General features: G+C 40.8%; 1 protein-coding gene across 4 annotated transcripts in view; it reads left to right on the top strand.

The window, feature by feature from the left end:
• Positions 1 to 17738, top strand: part of VDAC1 (voltage dependent anion channel 1) — a 29421-nt gene extending 11683 nt beyond the window's left edge. For all 4 annotated transcript variants that reach the window (XM_006116066.3, XM_006116064.4, XM_006116065.4 and 1 more), the window contains 6 exons: positions 5293 to 5445; positions 5541 to 5593; positions 11015 to 11242; positions 15300 to 15450; positions 15924 to 15981; positions 16834 to 17738. In XM_006116066.3, the coding sequence (XP_006116128.1) occupies positions 5293 to 5445; positions 5541 to 5593; positions 11015 to 11242; positions 15300 to 15450; positions 15924 to 15981; positions 16834 to 16925 (735 nt within the window). In that variant the 3' untranslated portion in view covers positions 16926 to 17738. The remainder of the gene's footprint in view (positions 1 to 5292; positions 5446 to 5540; positions 5594 to 11014; positions 11243 to 15299; positions 15451 to 15923; positions 15982 to 16833) is intronic.
• Positions 17739 to 22023: the final 4285 nt, after the last annotated feature.

Raw genomic sequence — 22023 nt, 5'->3', positions numbered from 1 at the left:
GTTATGAGGGATGTATAATATATAATAGATATGTTCATTTTCAATACTATGCATCATTTGTATAAAATCCTAGTTATACCTTATATTCTATGAAAGCAGTTAAATGGTTTAAGTTAAGTTTATCACTTCTATTTTGCCATTTTTAAAAGTTCCTCCCTTTTAGTGGATGCAATTTTGGTGAGTAGATTTGTAGTTTGGTTTAATATTTGCTGGAGAACATCGTACTATACATCACACCATCTTTCTATAAAATAATTCTGGAGAAAAGGGCTCCAGAGGAGATTCTAGCAATAATAAGCTGGTGAACCTAATTTCAATGCCAGGCAAATTGATAGAAACTATAGAATAGGGATGTAAGCAACTAGTCAACTTTCCGATAAGTATATGCTTATCGGATAGTCGAGTAATCACTCGACTAGACTCTCTCTCTCTCCCCCACCCCCCCGCTGCCTGTCTGAGAGAGGCAGCAAGTGAGGGGGAGCGGGAACTGGCTTAAAAGCTGGTTTCCCCTGAGCACCATCTTTGAAAGAAGCAGGGGGGGCAGAGGCATCCCTGCTGCTGTGCCTCTCCCTTTGAAATGTACAAGAGCTGTGGTGGCTCTTGTACATTTCAAAGGGCGAGGCAAAGGCAGGATAGCGAGTGCCCCCTTATTGACTAATCGAGTATTCGATGGAAATTCCATTGACTACTCAATTCGTTGATCAAAATTTAACATCCCTACTATAGAGAAGAACAGAATTGCCAGGCACATATGTGAAAATGTTTTCTTGAGGAAGAATCATCATGGCATTTATAAAGTGAAATTATGTTTCACTAATTTATTAAAATTCTTTGAGGGAGTCAGCAAGCATGTGAACAAAAATGATCCATTGCTTATAGTGTACCTGAATTTTCAGAAAGTCTTTGACAAGGTCCCTTACCAAATACTCTTAAGGGACCCAAGTAGTCGTGGGCTAGGAGGGAAGCAACCGGCTTAAAGATGGGAAACAAGGATAGGACTAAATGGTTGTTTTTCACAATGAAGAGATGTGAATAGCAGGGTCACTCTCAGATCTGTACTGGGACCTGGACTGTTCAACGTGTTAATAAATGACCTGGAAAAGGAAGTGAACAGAGAAGTGGCAAGGTTTGCAGATGATACGAAATTGTTCAAGATAGTGAAGTGAAAAGTAGACTGCACAGAGGTGCACAGGGATCTCACAAAACCGCATGATTGGGCAACAAAATGGTAGATGCCATTCAGTATTGGTAAGTGCAAAATACAGTACACCCTTGCTATAATGAACATGTTGGGATTGGGTATGTGAATGGGCAAACCATAACAGGTCAGGCTTACAAGTTCTGGTTAACTAGTAGGGGCTTAAGCAGCTCCCTGCCTGCTGCAGGCAGGGGGTAGCCCCAGCCCTGTGGAGCCCACTGCAGGCAGGGGCTGCTTGGGCTGACTGGCCAGAGAAGCCCTTGTCTGTGATAGGGGCTGGAGGTGCTTCAGCTCTCCTGCCTGCCCCCCTGTAATTGGATAACCAGTTAAATAAATGTTTAACTGGTTAGCCAATTAAACGGGATTTACATCCCCAGTTGGGATCCAAGCTATTTGTTTGTTATAGCCCAGGGTTTGGGATAGAGGGAGAGCTCCACCACTTGGCTGGGAGGAGGGAAGAGATGAAGGAGAGAGGTAGCTGACAGCTCCTTATGGGCTAAGATTTCATAGTAATAAGATTTGTTGTTATGAAGGATGTTATAGAGAAGGTGTACTATAATGCACTTTGGGGGGAAAAAAATCCCAATTCTACATATATAGTAATACCACCCATCAAGTAGATCTTGGAGTCATTGTGGATATTCTCTGAAAACTTCAGCTCCATATGGAGCAAGGGTCAAAAAGGCTAACATTTTTTTAGAGACTATTGTAGTGGGATAGAAAATACCGTAATTCCACTATGTAAATCCATTTTTATGCCCACATCTTGAATGCTATGTCCATTCTGGTTGCCCTATCTTACAGTGAATAATGCAACAGAAAAAAGTTCAGAAAAGGGCAACAAAGATTGAGGGTGTAGAATGGCTTCCATGTGAGGAAATTATTAGGGGTGTTCATGTTAGAAAAAAGACTGGATGTCCATAAAATCATAAATGGTGTGGAGAAAATCAACAGAGAAGTGTTATTTGCCCTTTCACACAATACAAAAACCTGAAGTTGCTTGTTGAAATTAATTGGCAGCAAGCAAGAGAGCAATATGAACAATAGAAAGTACAGACAATGCACAACTAACCATTTGAAAAAGAAATGGATAAATTAAAGGAGCGCATCAGCTACTATTTACCACGATGGTCAGGGATGCAACCCCGTACTCACAGTGACTTCAAATCTCTGACTACAGGAAACTATGTCTGGAAGATGGATAGCTCAGTGGTTTGAGCATTAGCCTGCTAAACCCAGGGTCGTGAGTTCAATCCTTGCGGGGGCCATTTAGGGATCTGATGCAAATCTATCAAGGATGGTACTTAGTCCTGCTGTAAAGGCAGGGGATTGGACTTGATGACCTTTCAAGGTCCCTTCCAGCTCTATGAGAGAGGTATATCTCCATATATGTAATTATCCTGTTCTTTGTTTCCTCTGAAGTTGTGGTATGGGCCACTGTTGCAGATAGGAAACTGGCCAAGATGGACCATGGTCTGACCCAGCAGGACTCTCTCTCTCTGTTTTTATATAAACTATTGCAGTGTGTAATCTATAGAGTAGGGGTGGGGAACCAGCCTGCATCTAGCCCATAGCTAATCTTTCTTAGCCTTGGTGGCCCCCATGGGGAAGGAGACGCAAGCATTAGGTTGCTGGCCTATCCCTGTGGCTCCTACACAGAGGGGCAATCAGGGAAACTCTGTGTGTTGCCCCAAGCACCAGCTCCATAGCTCCAATTCGTGCTTGGCCCTTCCACAGAGGAGCTGGACATGGCAATCACTTCTGGGAACCACAAAGGAGCTGAGGCAGGGAGCCTACCTTAGCCCCAGTGCACCACCAACTGGTAGTGCCCTAAGGTAAGCACTGAATGGTACCCCTCACCTAACTTCCCCAGCCCTCTTACAGAACCTCCTTTTGCACCCCCTCCAATATCTGGTATGCACACCCCAACCCTGAGCCCCCTCTCACGCCCAAACTCCCTCCAATAGCCTGCACCCCGAACCTCATCCTGCACTCTGACCCCCGACCCATCCCCAGCCGTCTCCTCCCTGAAGCCAGAGCTTGCATCCTCTCCCACACTCCAATCCCCTCTGCCCAGCCCCAAGCCCCTTCCCAAACCCCTTGGTCCCAGCCTGGAGCCCTTACACTCCTAAGCTGCAATCCAGAGCCCATCCACCAGCCATAATCCTCCACTCAATCCACTGCCCCAGATGGGAGCCCACTCCTGCACCCTGAACCCTTTATTTCTGGCCTCAGCCTGGAGCCTAAGGGAAGCCTTAAGACTTTGCGCATCCCTTCCTCCCATACTGTGTGTGGCCATGACTCATTTTTTTTCTGTGGGTCCCTGCTGGAAAAAGGTTCCCCAACCAAGTTGTAGAGAATATGAGCATGTACAGTGGACTTGAATAAAAATGGGAGCCAGAAAATGGAGTAATAATCCCTTCTAAACTTCTCGGGCTTTTTATTTCCTTTTCTTTGTCACACACCCCAGGATATCGTACATTCCCCCTAGCACTGATCAAAAAAGCTCATGAAAATTTCAACTCCTCTGATAATTTGCCACTTCACTTTGTGTCCCCCGCAAACAAAACCACACATTTTATGAAAATGTTCATGAATTTTGTTCCCTACGGTTAGACTAGCTCTGTTCTCACTTCTCCGTCTTTATCATCTCCCATCCTCCTCCTAGTAATCCCACTAAGGGACGTCATAGGCATAGTCCCTCTTTTCCCAAGCCCTCCTTAAAAAGGCCGAATTTTGCCCTATCATGGGACCTAGGTGTGCTCTCTGTCTGTACTCTTCTTTAGGCTAGGCCTCCTACCCAGATGATGAGGGTTTAGTCTTTCCATTTCTGCCCCGATGAATAGGATGAGTAGAGAACTGCATTCACTTCATCTTACAAAGGCTGCTGGGTTTTTTTTCGGCACTTTGATTTGGCTGAGTAAAGTGTTCAGGATAGAGTCGTGCTTCTCCAAGTGGGCTGCAGGCCCACTTGGGTAAGCCACTGATGAGCCTTTACTGCTTTGTTTACCTAAAGTGTCCATATTTGTGGAGCTTCGAATGGCAAACCATAGCCAATGGGAACTGCGAGGCTCTGTGGCTAAGAATATTTTAGGCAAACAAAGCGGCACGGGCCTGTCAGTGGCTTGTGAGGGCCTGTTAATGGCTTACCCAGGTGGGCCTGCAACCCACTTTGAGAACCACTGGGCCAGAGCCATTGCTCTTTGGGGAACCTATGCTTGAGTGCTCTTTGGCAGCATTATCAGTCACCTGTTCTAAAATAAAGTGTATATTAGGGCACATCTACACCGCATCCCTAGTTCGGACTAGGGATGCAAATGGAGACGACCGAAGTAGTTAATGAAGTGGGGATTTAAATATCCCGCACTTCATTAACATGATCTCACCGGCGCACTAGTTCGAATCACAGCTGATTCGAACCAGGAAGTGTGTGCAGGGACACGTTAGTTCGGACTAAAGCCTTTACTTTACTCCTAACGTTACTCCTCTGGTTCGAATCAGCTGTGATTCAAACTAGCGCGCTGTGAGATCATGTTAATGAAGTGCAGGATATTTAAATCCCTGCTTCATTAACTACTTTGGTCTTCTCCATTTTCATCCCTAGTCCGAACTAGGGATGCAGTGTAGACGTACCCTTACTGCTGCTGTGATTTGCAGCATCTCTTCCTCTCTGTCAGAACTTTTGAAATGTATTTGCTCACAAAATATATGACCTTACGCATTTGTCTCATTTAGGATATGCTACAAAATGAGCATTAGCTGTTTCATTGCATAACTGAGCTAATGATTGAAATACCTGATTAAAGATGATGTTGCAGACTTGAGAAATTATTTTATTTTACAGGTTTTATCTTGCATAGTAACACATAAAATAGTGTCTTATGTCAGCAGAGAAAATTATTCACACGTCCATCATAAGTGCATTCCTTAATTGTGAAGTATTCTTATTTTGCAGATTTGTCCAGGCAAGTATGTGTGATATTAATGACAAAGAAACAAATATAGAGCAGCCATTTGAGAGAGCATTGTGATGCTGTATGCTCCCCCAATTTACTACAATTAGTATATTTTGCACTTTATTTTTTTTACTTTAGGAATTTACAAGCTCAGGTTCAGCAAACTCAGAGACAAGTAAAGTTACTGGCAGTTTGGAAACAAAATACAAATGGGCAGAATATGGCTTGACATTCACAGAGAAGTGGAACACCGACAATACACTCGGCACAGAGATTACTATTGAAGATCAGGTAACTTCTAGTTCAAAAGTCACAGTTTACCAATTCACTTATCACAGTCTCCTTTTTAATTATAAATGCAACTGGTGAATTTCTTTTCTGTTCAGCTTGCACGTGGACTGAAGCTGACCTTTGACTCCTCGTTCTCTCCTAATACTGGGTAAGAAGTGAGTAAGTTTGCTTGGGCAACACAAAATAATTTTTTACTTGTTTTTATTTGTAGAACACTGGCTTATACTTTTGTTCCTTCCAGACTGAAGTATAAGAACAGTTTGCAGCTATTCTCTGATCAAATCATGTCACATCTTATTAGATCTTGGAACTGAAAATCCATTTCTTCACGTAATTTGTAGGATGCAAAGGATTAAGTAGAGTAATTTGAAAATTATATTCAAAACTGGTGTCAGGTGAAACAGTTTTGTTTTGGTCTTTGTGACTTAATATAGTGATATCATAAGATGCATACTTGGCTACCATCTGAACAGGAAAAACCCTAAAATCAGTTGAAGTGTGCTGATTAATGAGCACTGCAAACCATTTGGCTGACTGCCCTAATAACTCAGTTCAGTAATTGAATTCTCCTTTCAAACTGAATGAAAAGTCTAAATTCTAGCAGATAGAAATGTAGCCGTGTTAGTCTGGGGTAGCTGAAGCAAAATGCAGGACAATGTAGCACTTTAAAGACTAACAAGATGGTTTATTAGATGATGAGCTTTTGTGGGCCAGACCCACTTCCTCAGATCAAATAGTGGAAGAAAATAGTCACAACCATATATCCTTTGCTATATATGGTTGTGACTATTTTCTTCCACTATTTGATCTGAGGAAGTGGGTCTGGCCCACGAAGCTCATCATCTAATAAACCATCTTGTTAGTCTTTAAAGTGCTACATTGTCCTGCATTTAAATTCTAGCAGGCTGTATTATGGTTTGGGATTGGATGAATGTTTTGGTTGGTGTGTTTGGACACTGACATTGCACATGAGCCAGAAGGATTAGGCAGCAGTAAGAGTAGATGGTTGATTTTTCCCCCCCGATTGATTTCCCTCCCCTTCCACTCAGAAATGTTGTGATGATTGAGACGGTCATGGAGATTTGCTTCTGAAAGTAGCAGATGGCATTGCAAGTGACAAAGGCTGTAATCACAGTGACCATTTCACCCTAAGTTGCAGACCTCATATCTACATTTCAGGTAGTACAGTCAGTTCCAGTTTTATAGCATAATAATCTGTAATTTTGTTGAAAATGAATTATTACAGCATCAGATTTTTAAAATAACCACCCATGAATGGGAAATTATAACTCAACAGTTATCTCTCAGCAGCTTCCCAGAGATTATACCATCTGCCTTATAAATGAAATGGGTATTCCTCTGTGGAGTGCCATTAAAAATTATCTGAATAAACTGGGCTAGAATCAGGTGCAACTCTATTGAGTTGAGTAGAGTTACCGCAGACATGAGACTGACACATCTTTTGTTGGCCTGTCTTTGTTCCTGTTACAGTCATTGTAAATTTTACTATTGACTTCAGTGGAAGCACTGTTAGGCCAGTGTGGGTGCTGTTGACAGTCTTTAACTTTCACTTCCTGCACTGTTGTAGAGGAGATGGTTTTGGGAGTGAACATCAGCTGAGCAATGCAAAGTAGAAGGAAGGGAGCAATCGCTATAGAAGTGTGATACAGGCAAGATTGAAGCTATTAAAGTGAAAGACTTTGCTTTTTCAGCTGAAATAGAGCATTACTCTGAAATTTCATTTAGATTGAGCCATACTTTTGGGATGGCTTGGGAAAGCTACCAAGTGACAGAAAACACTTTGATACAATTTTCCCCAAAATTAAGGTTATTGATGGAATAAAATTGTAACATTAAAGGAAAGAAAAGATCTGAAAAAGTGACGGTCAAAAATTCTCTGTGTGAGTCCACTAGATGTCTGCTCCCTTAATGTAAACCAACCAAGGAAGTGTAAAATAAATACTATGAATTGGACAAGACTGTAGCAAGGAACAAGTGATTTTAGGCAGCAGGTTCATTTGTAGGTGTTTTTCCATGTTGAAAGCTACAAGGAAAGTACAGGGGAGCTCAGCACACTCCTTTTCATTTTCTATTCTGTTATTGCTTGTCCTGGTGCTAGTCTTTAAAACCCTTCACTGATTAGGGCTTACTATGCCTCTTCCTCTCTGACCCTCTGAGATAAGAGAGCACAAGATGAAACTTTCCAGGGGTAGTGTTGGTCTTGAAAGATAACCTCCCAAAGAAGATCAAATGAGCTTGAGCCTATTTTTAGATCATGATGCATAACGCACCTTGTTTGGGCAAGCCTCCCTCAGTAATGGGTGTGGAAGAATGACAGCATAATTTCGTGTAAATACAAAGAAAAGCTAAGTAATAATGACTAAATCAAGGAGTGATGGAGAAGAGATGCTTTGTGGATTAAGATGATGCAATTTTGAGGTTGCATTTCGTGCCTAGTGCATTTAGCACATGGTGGTGAATTTCTGCACTAGAAATGCATAGCTGCCACAAGACTCAAGTTCCTCCACTTCAGAGTTTTACTTAATCATTGAAAAACTAGACTGGCTACACAGATGGCTCTGTGGCATAACGACCTCTGTGAGGATCTCCAAAGCAGGAGTAAATTGAAGGGCTAATAGTCACTGTAAAAGAAAAGTGATAAATTTGTTTCCAAAGACTAGCTCAAAAACTCTTGCTACTCATAACTTTCCTAGTTTATGGAAAAGGAGGTTTTTCTGTGAGTAATATGGGGGCAAGATTGGAAAACACTGTTTTAGTTGCCAGCAGCTCCTTATTGCAATACTCTGTTGACCTCTCCTGAGAGATCACTAATGGAACAGCTACACGCTTCCCACTTTCCTCTCTCCATCTTCATCTTTAATGGCAATGTTCAAATTAAAAATGTTTGCCATAGCTCAGGGTGGCTGTTCAAAGGATTGGTTACAGGCTTTGCCAGGCCCATGGCAATGTGCATGTGTGGGAAGCTTGGCTCTAGGCCCTCCAGAAGGGATGGGGGTGCAACTAGCCCCCCCCATCCAGCTCTCAGCTCTTCCTGGGGCTCTGATGGTGATTTTTAAAGGGGCCTGGGACCCCTCAATGCTGCTGCTGCTGCAGTAGAAGCAATGGTGGCCTGGAACCCTGGGCCCTTTTAAATCACTGGACGGGCCCCAGCTGTACGATAATGGGAACAGCTATAAGGATGGAAAGGGCAAGGAGTCTGATTATTTGAACTTATGAAAAATTGTGATTCTTTGTGTCTTGTATTATTTTTTAGAGACCAAAATGCTATTGATGTAAATATCTGATAATCAGGGCAGAGGGATATGTGGCAGCTGCAAGGCCATTAGCCAGAGTTGATAATTAATCCTTAGAAGTGTTGTTGTCCTCCTGTTTTTGTGGATTTTGTTCATTGTTGTAAATAGAAATTGAGCAGGATGGGGAATAGGGCATTTGGTTATTTTTTGGGTGATAGGCAAATAGGTGATTCATTTAGTAGGTACAGAGGGAATTAATGCCCTAGATGACATTAATTGGGATTGGTCCTGCTTTGGTCAGGGGACTGGACTTGATGACCTCTTGAGGTCTCGTCCAGCTCTATGATTCTATGATCAGGGGTGGGCAAGATATGGCCCGTGGGATGGATCCGTCCCACCAAACCTTTTGATCTGGCCCGCGCCCACCCCTGCAACAGGGAGTGGTGCTGATCAAAACAGCTAGTTGCTCTGTGTTGCTCTCTGTGCTGCAGGGAGAGGGAGAAGCTTTAGCACACTGCTCCCACTCACCCCCAACAAAATCCTTCAGTTCCTGAGAAATTTTGCAGGGGGGGAGAGGCAGTGTGTGAAGCCTCTCCCTCCCTACCCACCTCTGGAAGTGAAGAGAGCCACATGCACAGCCAGCCAGCAGTCGGGGGCTGCTGGCAGGGAAGCCTGCTTGAGAGTGCTGCTGGCTGGGGGCTGCTTAGGTAAGTGTCTCCTGGTTAGAGCATGCCTCTGGCACCCCAGCCCCTCACTCCCAGATCCTGTGCCCTTCCTAAACACTCCCCCAGGCCAGATTCCTTTTCCAGCATCCATACTCACTCCTGGACCCCAATCTCCTACCCCAGATCACAGCACCCTCCTTCACTCAAACGCTCTCTCAGACCCCACACCCTCTTGTGCAGCCCAGTCTCCTATACTGAGCTCCCTTCTGCACTCAACCTCCATCCCTGATCCCGCAGATGCTTCATAGAAAGACATGGTCCTTGACCACTTACCAAAATCTTGGCATGGCCCCAATCAAAAGTTATTGCCCACCCCTGCCCTAGATTAATACTTGTATATAGAAAGACTAGACAGGAGAAAGCCCTTCATCCCGGGGTTGTATGAAAGGGAGCCCATTCAACTGCATGAAAGTGTTTGTGTGAACTTGTTAGGTAACCAGCGATCCGCATATGTCACTTGATTAGCCAACTTTTTACTTCTTGTTTTTCTCAGAAGTTTTTCAGTTTCAGGTTGTTAGGGGAAATCAATGAAACAATCTTTTAAGTGTATATTCAAATATGAATTATCTAATGCAAAGTAATCATCTCTCTCCATCTACACCAAGTTTCAAAGCAAATAGGTAGGATTATATATAAATCAATTATCATTGCAAAGAATTAACACGGGGTAATACACTTTTAATAATTACATCCTAATATAACTGGAAGTAAATCACCAAGTGCACAATTGTGTCAAGCCGTAATTTTGCAGAAATTGATATATAGCTGATCCCCTTGGAAATTGAACACACTTAGATGGGATTGTAACTGCTGTTAATGCCATACAGTCGATCAATATTTCTTGGAAGAGAAAGATTCACTTTCTGCCTTAGGACCTGATTCAGCAAGGTAGTGAAGCACTTCTGTACCATTGAGGACACCTGTAGCCCAGTTGCGGCTATTTAAAGTTAGGGATAAGATTCAATATCTTGCTGAATTAGGGCTGTAGCTAGTAAGATACGGTAGAGCTCTCTGTTACTACATGGTTAACAATGGATTTTTTTTGACACAGTTTCCACCTATTTAGAACCCAGAGCATGACTTCAGTTTGATTTGCAGCAGCCTGTAGATGAAACTTGGCTAAGCAACCTTTTTGTTTCATGATGTCCTAGAAATTTCCAGTTTTAGGAGTTTCCAGTGAAATAAACTTTTAAAATTATACTTAAAAAATAAGTAAAGTAATTTCTCACCTACACCAATTTACAAAGCAATTAAGTAGGATCCTAGATAATTCAGTCTTCAATTGAAAAAAAAATTAGTATGTATTAGGTTTGTATAGTTTTGTGCTTTTTTCATTGCAACTTTCGTATATAATAATTTAGTTTCAAGTTCTGATGTAAGTCTCAAGTATTCCAAATGTGGGGTCCTCCCCCCCCATTATTGCATATAATAGCAAATAAATGTGACATATATTTAAAGTATGGGTCTCTGGATATGTGTACTTTGTCTTCTGGCATTGTTACATTTCATTTAAAGTAACAATTGATTGATAAAATTGCTACATACGAGTCATTCTGATATAAAACTTTGTTGCCATCCCTCTTCCTTCAGGAAAAAAAATGCTAAAATTAAGACCGGATATAAACGGGAACACATCAACCTTGGCTGCGACATGGATTTTGATATTGCTGGACCTTCAATACGTGGAGCCTTTGTGTTCGGCTATGAAGGTTGGTTGGCAGGTTATCAAATGATTTTTGAGACGACTAAATCCAGAGTAACCCAGAGCAACTTTGCTGTTGGCTATAAAACGGATGAATTCCAGCTTCACACTAATGTGTAAGTACCAGCAAATGAGCATTAATGTATATTGCTCCCTAGTTTAGTAATGAAGGGAAAGGTTGTCAAAAGTTAATAAGAGGGAGAATGATAAAGTTGGTATGGATTCGACACATACTGAAAAGGCTTAATAGAAGTCTCCAGAAATTGGAGACTTAAAGACTTCTGATGCTGTTTTGCTCTGGGCTTTTGTTGGATGTATATGGGTGAGGTTGTGAGAGACAGAAGGAACCTTTAGCACTCATTCAATTTTTGCAGGAATAAATATGGATTGTGAGCCATTGATTGGCTTGTCAGTCAGCTGTATAATTTTGTAACAGATTTTTACTAGAAAAATAAAACAAGTGAACATATTCAATTACACACACTTCATGCAGAAGAAAATAGAGAAAAGTAGCTTTTACTCAAGGTACATTGGAATAGAGACTAATGGTTTGCGAGTGAGAGAATATAAACAACAATATACAAGAACAGAAACAAAAGGAAATGAAATCCTGGAGCAAGGAAAATTTAATCAAACTTCATATAGCTTTAACCCTGGAATGTTTCATAATTGTATTTTCTAATAATCCACCTACACAAGTGCTTGTTGTTTATGTACAAATACACAAAGAGGACAAAATTTAACTGAAGTCTTCAGGTTTGTCCTCACCCTTCTATGTAACAGGGCTATTGCAAGCCATTCCCATGTAGAATTGAACAATTGTTCTGCCTTCTACAAGGTGCTTATTCAAAGGCTACTCCTTTTCAGTGCTTCTGCAAGATCTGATTTAGGAAGCTCAGATTGTGATAAACAACGGCTGAACCCATGCAATCTAGAAAGGAAGGACTGGGAAATTGCGGATGCATTAACCGAGAACTCTAATCTAAAGTGTATGCATTGGTCCCTACAGATGATCAAAAGTTATGAGCTATCCCATACAACATTTAAAATAGCTTTCCACTACAGTAATCTGTAGTAGTACAAAATATTGTACGTGGGCCCATTACTATAAAATATTGTTGGGATTTTTTAAAATGAAGACTACAGTATGAAGAAATGTCTAAATAATGCTTCGGACTTCACCACCCTTTCTTGGATTCCTGGAATTGTATTTCTTAGTGAACAATTACTGAGTTAATACTGTCTAGGAGGATTTTTATTTTGGATTTGGTATTATCAGTCTGTAGTACACAAAAATACTGTATGTATATGTGCAAGGCAAAAATGTTAACTCCTGGTATTGGTTAATAGGTCCTTTGACATGATTTCAGATCTGAAGAAGCCTTGAATCCCAGGGTAAATTGATCACACTTTTTTTGTGTAGAGGGTTAAGAAATTGTATATTAAAAAAATGTAAACCAGTATCCACATCAGAATAACACCAAAGGTCTCTGTTATCCACAGCATCCAGGGAATTGATTTATAGCTGGAATTTCATTCCTAATATGTTACGTTGCACATGTGGATATTTCAGTATTTTCAAAATGGTGATGTAAAATAACACACATATTATGTATAGTGTCTAGGTATTAGGTAGGGCAACATGGTTTGTACTAGGGATGTTAACTAACGATTAATTTACAAATCGAGTAGTTGATGGAATTTCCACTGACTACACTACTAGTCGATAGGCACTTCCGCATTCCTCCTATGAAATGTACAAGAGCCCCCACTGGGCTCTCGTACATTTCAAAGGAGGAATGCGAAACTGCATGCAGCCTGGGGCCAGTGGGAAGTCCCACTGACTCTGTGTTGCATGCAGGTGCCAGCTTTGAAATGTACAAGAGTCCCCAGTGGGGGATCTTGTGCATTTCAAAGCAGAAGCGCCAGCATGGAGTCTGGGATCAGCGGGAGTCTCAGGGTCCCCCACTGACCCCAGACTCCATGCTGGCGCTTCCGCTTTGAAATGCCACATGGAACCCGGGATCAGCTGGGGAGAACCCAGCTGACCCCGGGTTCCACGCAGTTCTGCTGCTTTGAAATGCAGTTGTGGTATTTCAAAGCAGTGCCACATGGAACTGAACCCGGGCTCCATGCGGTGCTGCCCCTTTGAAACACCTCGGCAGCGTTTCAAAGGGGCAGTGCTGCATGGATCCCGAACTCAGTTGTGCAGCGCTGCCGCTTTGAAGGACCCCTTTTTCTTCCCCCCGCCTTCTGTGGCTGCCTCTATAGAGGCATTTGCTTATCGGATTCTCAACTAGTCTTTAACATCCTTAGTTTGTATCTTAACTATTTCTTTCCTGTCTTTTATGAGTACACTTGGGCTACTGCTGCTGTAGATCCTGATAGAGCTATGTGGGAACCTTGCAGAAAGTCTGCTTGTATATCCAACTCTACTCAGTGCTTTGTAATCCCTCCCTTTCCTGTGTGCCAAATAAAGTCAGTTATGAGTTGACTGTATATGACCTTTAGTTGTATATGAAGTATATTTAGTGCTTGGCTGGGAAAACAGTACTGATAATTTAAAAAGCTGATGCTATTCTTTGAATTTAAGAGGCATTCATATGGCCCATAAACATTACATTGGATTTATACAGGTTGTAAGGCAGTTATGGACATTCAAGAACAAGGAGTGGGCTGCATGAGTGGCTCTCCTTCACCTCACTGGGTTGCAGCAGCCTGTGGCTTACTAAAGTTCCACCCACTGCCCCCTTCCTCCATGTGTCTCTTGTGCACTGGAGCCACATATTTCCTATTCATCCTCCTCCCACACAGCACTTTTGGACCACGTGAATCCCCTGATTTGCACTCTGTCCCTACTCCTCCCTCTCCCTTTCAGAGCTTAAACAGCCATGAATCAGCTGTTTGTGGTGTTCCAGCTCTGGGAGGAAGGAGGAGAAGCAAGAAGTGCAGAGATCTGGTGCTCCAGTATGAAAGTGGCGCATGGGGGAGGGAGGTAGATTGCCCACCACTGTTAAGCTTTTTTTTTTTTAAAGTCAATCCATCTTTTTCCATCCCAAAATGCCTTATTTACTTAAAATTCAACTGCAGTAATCCTTTTTTTTAAGTTCATGATCAGAGACCTATTATTGGCAAAGGAGTTCAGGTGGTTCATAAACTCCTATGTGCTGCCTGTTCTGGGCAATATATTTGCACACTCTTTTAGCAGAATGAGTTATACTGAAAATGCAGAAGCCAGATACAGTAAAAGTAGTTTGCTGTTTTAAAATCTCCAGTCTTGCTATGAGGGTTCATATATTTGGTGAATGAGATTTGGAACCTTTTTTGCCTCTTTTATGGAGCTAGTTTAAGCTAAGCTAGTATCAATTAAAAATTCTATCTGGTACCCGAATGAAATCAAAATAAAGTTTTAATGCAGAAGTGTCTACAATACAAAACTGTTGTTACTGCAAATGGCACTAATTTGCATTCACGGGAGGGAAGTTCAAGAATTGCATGGACTTGGAAACTGAACTGGCATTTTATCCTTAAAGATGGCATTTTTATATCTGTGTAAAAGTCATGTTGATGAGGTGGCAGGAGGAAATTTCACTGCTAGTGTTACACCTGTTTTGTGGATAAATAGAAGGTTGAATCTGCAGGATTGTCATTGTAACTCCTTCTATAAGCACTAAAAAAAGGTATATATGTTAGAGAAACAGATTTCTCAGATGAATAGATAAGAATGAGCCTGATGGACACAGTTTGCTGCAAAAATTTCAACCACTGAGGAAGTAAAATTGAAAACCATGTTATAAGTAGGGATGTTAAAATGCATTTGTTTAACCGTATAACTGCTGAAAAATTTCAGTAGTTACATGGATACATGTGGGTCTTTGTGCAGGGAGGAGGGCATTATACACAGTTACACTTTTACATCCCTAGTTATTTCTCCTGGCTTCTCTTTAGGTCATGCATGGGTTTATTAAAATATGATAAGCAATTCATGAAATTTGCTGTTTAAAAAAACAGTAATGCGCATGACTTTCTCAATCAATCTGGCCCATTGTATCCATTCTACATGATTTGCTACAGAGTTATTAAATGAGTTATTAATGAAGCTTTTACTTACATGGATCCTGATAAAGAACCTAAAGTTTCCTGTGCAATTTAAAATTAATCTACTCATTACAGGAATGATGGCACAGAATTTGGAGGCTCCATTTACCAGAAAGTGAATGACAAATTGGAAACTGCTGTTAATCTTGCTTGGACAGCTGGAAATAGCAACACTCGCTTTGGAATAGCAGCCAAATATCAGATTGACCCAGATGCATCTTTCTCTGTGAGTACTGTACATGTTCACTTATAAGCAATGGAAAACAGGTTTTTAAAATGGAAATGGAGAAACTACAACTCAGTCTGCACTGTCTGTAATAATTCCACATTTCATATTTGTTTTGGAATTGGTGGGTCAAATACATCCTTTACATAATTCCAGGGGATGCATCTGACCCATTCTCTCTCTTTTGCTTGTTGTCTTATCAGCAGGCTGGTATATACGAATTGATCTAGTATCTTGTGGTATTCATGACTCATTACAATAGTTTTTAAGTTGGTTAATAAAAATATATTTGTGTATTGAAAGTATTTAGTGGAGTTGAATATAGATGTAAGTAGCAGAAAAATTTAGTCTATATTCTGCTCATGATTTGGCATCTGAAATACTTTAAGTTTAAAAATAAGCCACTTACAATTTCAAAGTTTTTGCTGTTTAAAAAGTATACCAGATTATTAAGTGTGGTGCTTCTTTTTCAGGCTAAAGTGAACAACTCCAGTCTGATTGGCTTAGGGTATACTCAGACTTTGAAGCCAGGTAAGTATAAACAGAAGGAATTCAGAATTTGCGAAAGATAGATACATTTTTGTTTTAAAGGAGCAACGAAGTTTTTTATGTAGAAAAGTGATTTGGTTTTATAACGTTGTCCTACTTGCCAACACAAGAACTGACTCTTTTAGGATTGGATTTTTTTTCAAAAGTTTTTGATATTCAGTGAGAAGCAGATTTGCCAGAGGCATGCAGCACCTCAGATGACCAGTTAGACACACAAACAGGCCTTTTGTACATGTAAAAACCTGATTTAGCAAGTGCATTCATAGTCACTAGAAGCTCTCCTATTGTAAGCTTCTCTTTTGATTCAAAGCATGACACGCTTGAGCTCCACTGACTCAAAGATGAGAACTTCAGTGCTTCTGATCACAGAATTACTGAAGCACAATGATGCCTCTGTTGGAATACTAAATTGACTGATACAAATTTTTATAACTTTTGCATTTTGCACGATTAATCCATAGTTCTAAAAATGTTTTAGAAAGTTGGATAGACATAATAGGCATTCACACTCGCATTAAGTAGTACACCTTACTGTGCCATTAGTCCCCCTGAAATCAATAGAATTACTCAAAGTACCATACAGATGAATAAACATCAGAATTTAGTCCTCTGTTGTTGTTCATTATTATTTCTTTTGATAGACTGCCTGTAGCAGTGGATGCATTTTTACCAGTTTATTTTAAGAACGGTCCTTACATGTAGTCAAATACTGTACCATACAGTCAAATACCATAACCAGCCAACAAATCAAAGAAGGAAAATATATACACATCATATTTTATGTGGTACCTCTATTCCAGGTTTTATCTTCTCTCTCTTTGATTTTTTATTCAGGTATCAAACTGACATTGTCGGCTTTGTTGGATGGCAAGAATGTCAATGCAGGTGGACACAAACTTGGTCTAGGATTGGAATTTGAAGCATAAAAAGAGATTGTATGATTACTAATTTGAAAATACTTTACGGCATAGCTACCTTCAAAATTTAGTGAACCTTTCAATGTTTTATGTCCGGGATGCAAGTATTGTTATGTATCAGTCATGTAAAACCTGGTTAAAGACAGCTAAGCTTTAAAGTGTTCTTTGAGAAGAAAATATTTTAAAAAAATTCCTAATTCCAGGCTCATTGCCCATCACAGCTGCTAATTATGAGTTTACAAGGGATATGCAGGTATTGATTACCTGTTCCAGAATAATGGCTATATAATGACAGACAAATGGTATAAAGAAACTGTGACTGAAACTTGCAACTCACCATAGTGAACACTTAATTCATGAAGCATAGTTTTTGGATATTAACTTATCAAAGTTTCAGTCTATGATGGAGTGTGCAAAACTATTTCATTAACTGTTTGTCTTATTTAGTTATTTGACACCTATTGTCTTCAGAATGCTTTAGATTATTCACCTTGTATAATTTTGATATGGGAAAGGTTTGATGTGACTCAGTCAATAATACTTGTTTTGTGTTGTGGTTCCTTTCCCTTGCACTAAATATGGAAAAGCTTGTAAAATAGAGCCATAAGCAGGGAAGAGTCCTTGTAATTGTCATCACATAGTGGCATCACTTTGAATTTAAAATGGACTTTTGTTTTATTACCACTTTTTTTTTTAGCAATTTAATGGGTACATTTTTAGAGTCTTCCATTTTGTGTGGAATTAGACCCCAAAATGCTGTACTTGACACTACTTTACAATGAAATAAACAAACTCCAACTTGAATAAAATATTGAAACTTCACCTTTTATTTTGTCATTATATTAGTTTTAAAAGTCACTTCAAATTAATTCCTTAGTTTGTACAAAACAGGCTTACATCATCTTATTTTATTGCTGTTTTTTTTCTAATTTGTATCTAATTTGTATGTCATGGTTGGGCAAGAGGCTGTCAGTGGGCCAGATTTGGCAAGCCTAGCACTTTGATCCGGCCAGTGGCATCTCCCGGCTCTGCTGCTAATGCGTTGCCTGGAAGCTGTGGGGTAGAGGCGAGTCCTTTCACTTGCTGCTATTTAAAGGGCTCGTTACTTGTGGGTAGCTGCCAGGCAACGCATTAGCAGCAGAGCCAGGGAGGCGTGAGCCCTTTCAGTTGCTTCTATTTGAAGGGCTCACACCTTCCAGGGGGCTGCCAGGCCACATAGTAGCAGCTGCCCAACAGGCACAAACCCTTTAAATTGCTTCTCTTTAAAGGGCTCTCAGTTCCTGGAGCCAGAGCTGGGAACTCTTTAAATAGCAGCAGTTGAAAGGGCTCCTGGCCCACAGCTGCCCTGTTGCTCTGACTCCCAGGCCAGTCAGGACCTGGGGACAGAGGTGCATGTTCAAAGCAGCTGGCAATTCTAGGTGCTGCATGCCCCTGGCAGAGTGGGGACAGGGGAGGGGACTAAGACTTCACTTGCTCCCCTAGGCCAATCAGGGTTTGTGGGCAGTGAAGTCTCCTGGCTTTGCTCCTTCCGGGCAGCCCAGGACCACTTCAGGAATTTCTGAAGTGGTCCCCCTTCACAAATTATTGTCCACTCCAATGTATGTTATGAATAAACTGTGTGGGAGATTTAACAATTTAGAATACCTCATTCAGAAAAGTTCTTTGCTATTCTTGGTTATTTTCCATAAGACTGCAAATATTTAAGAATTCAGTACATTTCCTGTGGTTCTCCATTTATAAACCTAGCAAAGATCAGATACAGTTTTTCCCAGGGAGAATATAATAATGAAAATCTCCAGTACTTTTGAAAATGTCATGACCAGCTCCTCAATTTTCAAATGCCAACTTGTAACCTCTTTGATCTTAAAGGAAAAGTTAAATGAATTGTGCCACCAAATAAACTCTTACTCCTTTTGTATATTATAAGTATTGTCTTCCTGGGATTTTGACACAAAGTGGTCTAAGGGGGTAGTTGATGCTCACTTATAAAAAGGTGGCTGGTTGTATGAGCCAGCTCTCTTCCCTATTTCTGTCTGAAAGAAACAATGGAGTAGAAGATGGAATGAAAAGCAAAAGCCAATAGTGTGATTAACTCTTTCCAAAAAGGACAAAATACAGTAGACTTCCGATAATCCGGAACCTATGGGACCTAGGTGGTGCCGGATTATCAAATATGCCGGACTATCAGGAGGTACTATGAGATGGTTATATATATATATATATATATACTGTATATAACGTGTTCTTAACCCTTTTTATTGTACATACTATATACAGTATACTGTAATGTTGTAGTTTTTTTAAGCCTTTTTGCTCAGTTCAGCTGCTGCCGCTGTTACCTTGTGACTCATTTTTTGCCGAAGCTCACTCACTAGGCTCTTGCCATTTTGATGCCGGACTATCAGGAGTGCCGGACTATTGGAGTTTTACTGTACGTATGAAGCTGAAATGCATCCCAAATATTTTCCCATATAAATAAATGCTTTAGTTGCCATAGAAAATGTTATCATTTGAGCAGAAGAGGATATGTTCACAAGAGTCATAAAACGTACTGAGGGAAAATATAACAGACAAAAAGTAGTGTCATGTCTTAATGACAGATTCAAAACTCTGAAATACTTCTGGCAGCTTCAGGTCATTTTACTAGCTATTGAAGGATATTTGATATAGCTTGATCTATTATTCAGATGGGGGAGGAAAAAAGGTGGTGATTCTCTTTCAAATTATGCCCACAAAATAAACTCTACCCATAATGGACACTGATCACAACAGATTGAACAGATGCTCTTTGGAGTCTTTAGGCTTGCTCTCTCTTCATGTGATTCAAATATGTTCTGCTGGTCTTCTGCTTTGCTTCCTCTTAGTGAGGCTTGCTGCATATTCCACTGGGTTTGAGTTTTGCTTTCTGTAATTGACAGTAGAGGGTTCCTGAACTAGAAAGCTCTTTGATTGGGAGCTAAGGAAAAGTTGTACTCTCCCAGATCTGCACATCTCATGCTGCCTAAAGGGGATATGACCTTAGATTGTATGAACTTAACATATCCTTTCTTACATGTTTTGATGAACAGTGAAATAGTACTTTGTCAGCCAATGATAGTGATAATATCAGCTAGTGATCACTGATAAATGGAAATTCCTATGGTTATCACTAAATCAGTTACACTAGATTCACAATTTCAGGGCTCTCTCAGCAACTATTAACAGTTAGATAGCCAATGCAGCTTTCACCTAAGTCAGAATCCTGGACTGCTGATCACATATTTGCATAGAATCATAGAATAATAGGACTGGAAGGGACCTCGAGAGGTCATCGAATCCAGCCCCCCGCCCTCAAGGCAGGATCAAGCTCCGTCTACACCATCCCTGACAGATGTCTATCTAACCTGTTCTTAAATATCTCCAGAGAGGGAGATTCCACCACCTCCCTTGGCAATTTATTCCAATATTTGACCACCCTGACAGTTAGGAATTTTTTCCTAATGTCCAATCTAAACCTCCCCTGCTGCACTTTAAGCCCATTACTCCTTGTCCTGTCCTCAGAAACCAAGAGGAACAAATTTTCGCCTTCCTCCTTGTGACACCCTTTTAGATATTTGAAAACCGCTATCATGTCCCCCCTTAATCTTCTTTTTTCCAAACTAAACAAGCCCAGTTCATGAAGCCTGGCTTCATAGGTCATGTTCTCTAGACCTTTAATCATTCTTGTCGCTCTTCTCTGTACCCTTTCCAATTTCTCCACATCTTTCTTGAAATGTGGCGCCCAGAACTGGACACAGTACTCCAGCTGAGGCCTAACTAGTGCAGAATAGAGCGGCAGAATGACTTCACGAGTTTTGCTTACAACACACCTGTTGATACAACCTAGAATCATATTTGCTTTTTTTGCAACAGCATCACACTGTTGACTCATATTCAACTTGTGGTCCACTATGACCCCTAGATCCCTTTCCGCCATGCTCCTTCCTAGACAGTCGCTTCCCATCTTGTATGTATGGAACTGATTGTTCCTTCCTAAGTGGAGCACTTTGCATTTCTCTTTATTAAACCTCATCCTGTTTACCTCTGACCATTTCTCTAACTTGCTAAGGTCATTTTGAATTATGTCCCTATCCTCCAAAGAAGTCGCAACCCCACCCAGTTTGGTATCATCTGCAAACTTAATAAGAGTACTCTCTATCCCAATATCTACATCATTGATGAAGATATTGAACAGTACGGGTCCCAAAACAGACCCTTGAGGAACTCCACTTGTTATCCCTTTCCAGCAGGATTTAGAACCGTTAACAACAACTCTCTGACTACGGTTATCCAGACAATTATGCACCCACCTTATCGTGGCCCTATCTAAGTTATATTTGCCTAGTTTATCAATAAGAATATCATGCGAGACCATATCAAATGCCTTACTAAAGTCTAGGTATATGACATCCACCACTTCTCCCTTATCCACAAGGCTCGTTATCTTATCAAAGAAAGCTATCAGATTAGTTTGGCATGACTTGTTCTTCACAAACCCATGCTGGCTATTCCCTATCACTTTATTACTTTCCAAGTGTTTGCATACGATTTCCTTAATTACCTGCTCCATTATCTTCCCTGGGACAGACGTTAAACTGACTGGTCTATAATTTCCTGGGTTGTTCTTATTCCCCTTTTTATAGATGGGCACAATATTTGCCCTTTTCCAGTCTTCTGGAATCTCCCCTGTCTGCCATGATTTTTCAAAGATCATAGCTAAAGGCTCAGATACCTCCTCTATCAGCTCCTTGAGTATCCTGGGATGCATTTCATCAGGACCTGGTGACTTGCTGACATCTAACTTTCCTAAGTGATTTTTAACTTGTTCTTTGTGTATCCTATCTTCTAAACTTACCCTCTCTCTGCTTGTATTCACTACGTTAGGCACACCTCCAGACTTCTCGGTGAAGACCGAAACAAAGAAGTCATTGAGCATCTCCGCCATTTCCAAGTTCCCTGTTACTGCTTCTCCCTCCTCGCTAAGCAGTGGGCCTACCCTGTCCTTGGTCTTCCTCTTGCTTTTAATGTATTTATAAAAGGTCTTCTTGTTTCCCTTTATGCCTGTAGCTAGTTTGATCTCATTTTGTGC

The sequence above is a fragment of the Pelodiscus sinensis genome, chromosome 17 (assembly GCF_049634645.1).
Source record: "Pelodiscus sinensis isolate JC-2024 chromosome 17, ASM4963464v1, whole genome shotgun sequence".
NCBI classification, from domain to species: Eukaryota; Metazoa; Chordata; order Testudines; family Trionychidae; genus Pelodiscus; species Pelodiscus sinensis.
This window is presented reverse-complemented; position numbering and strand designations above follow the sequence as displayed.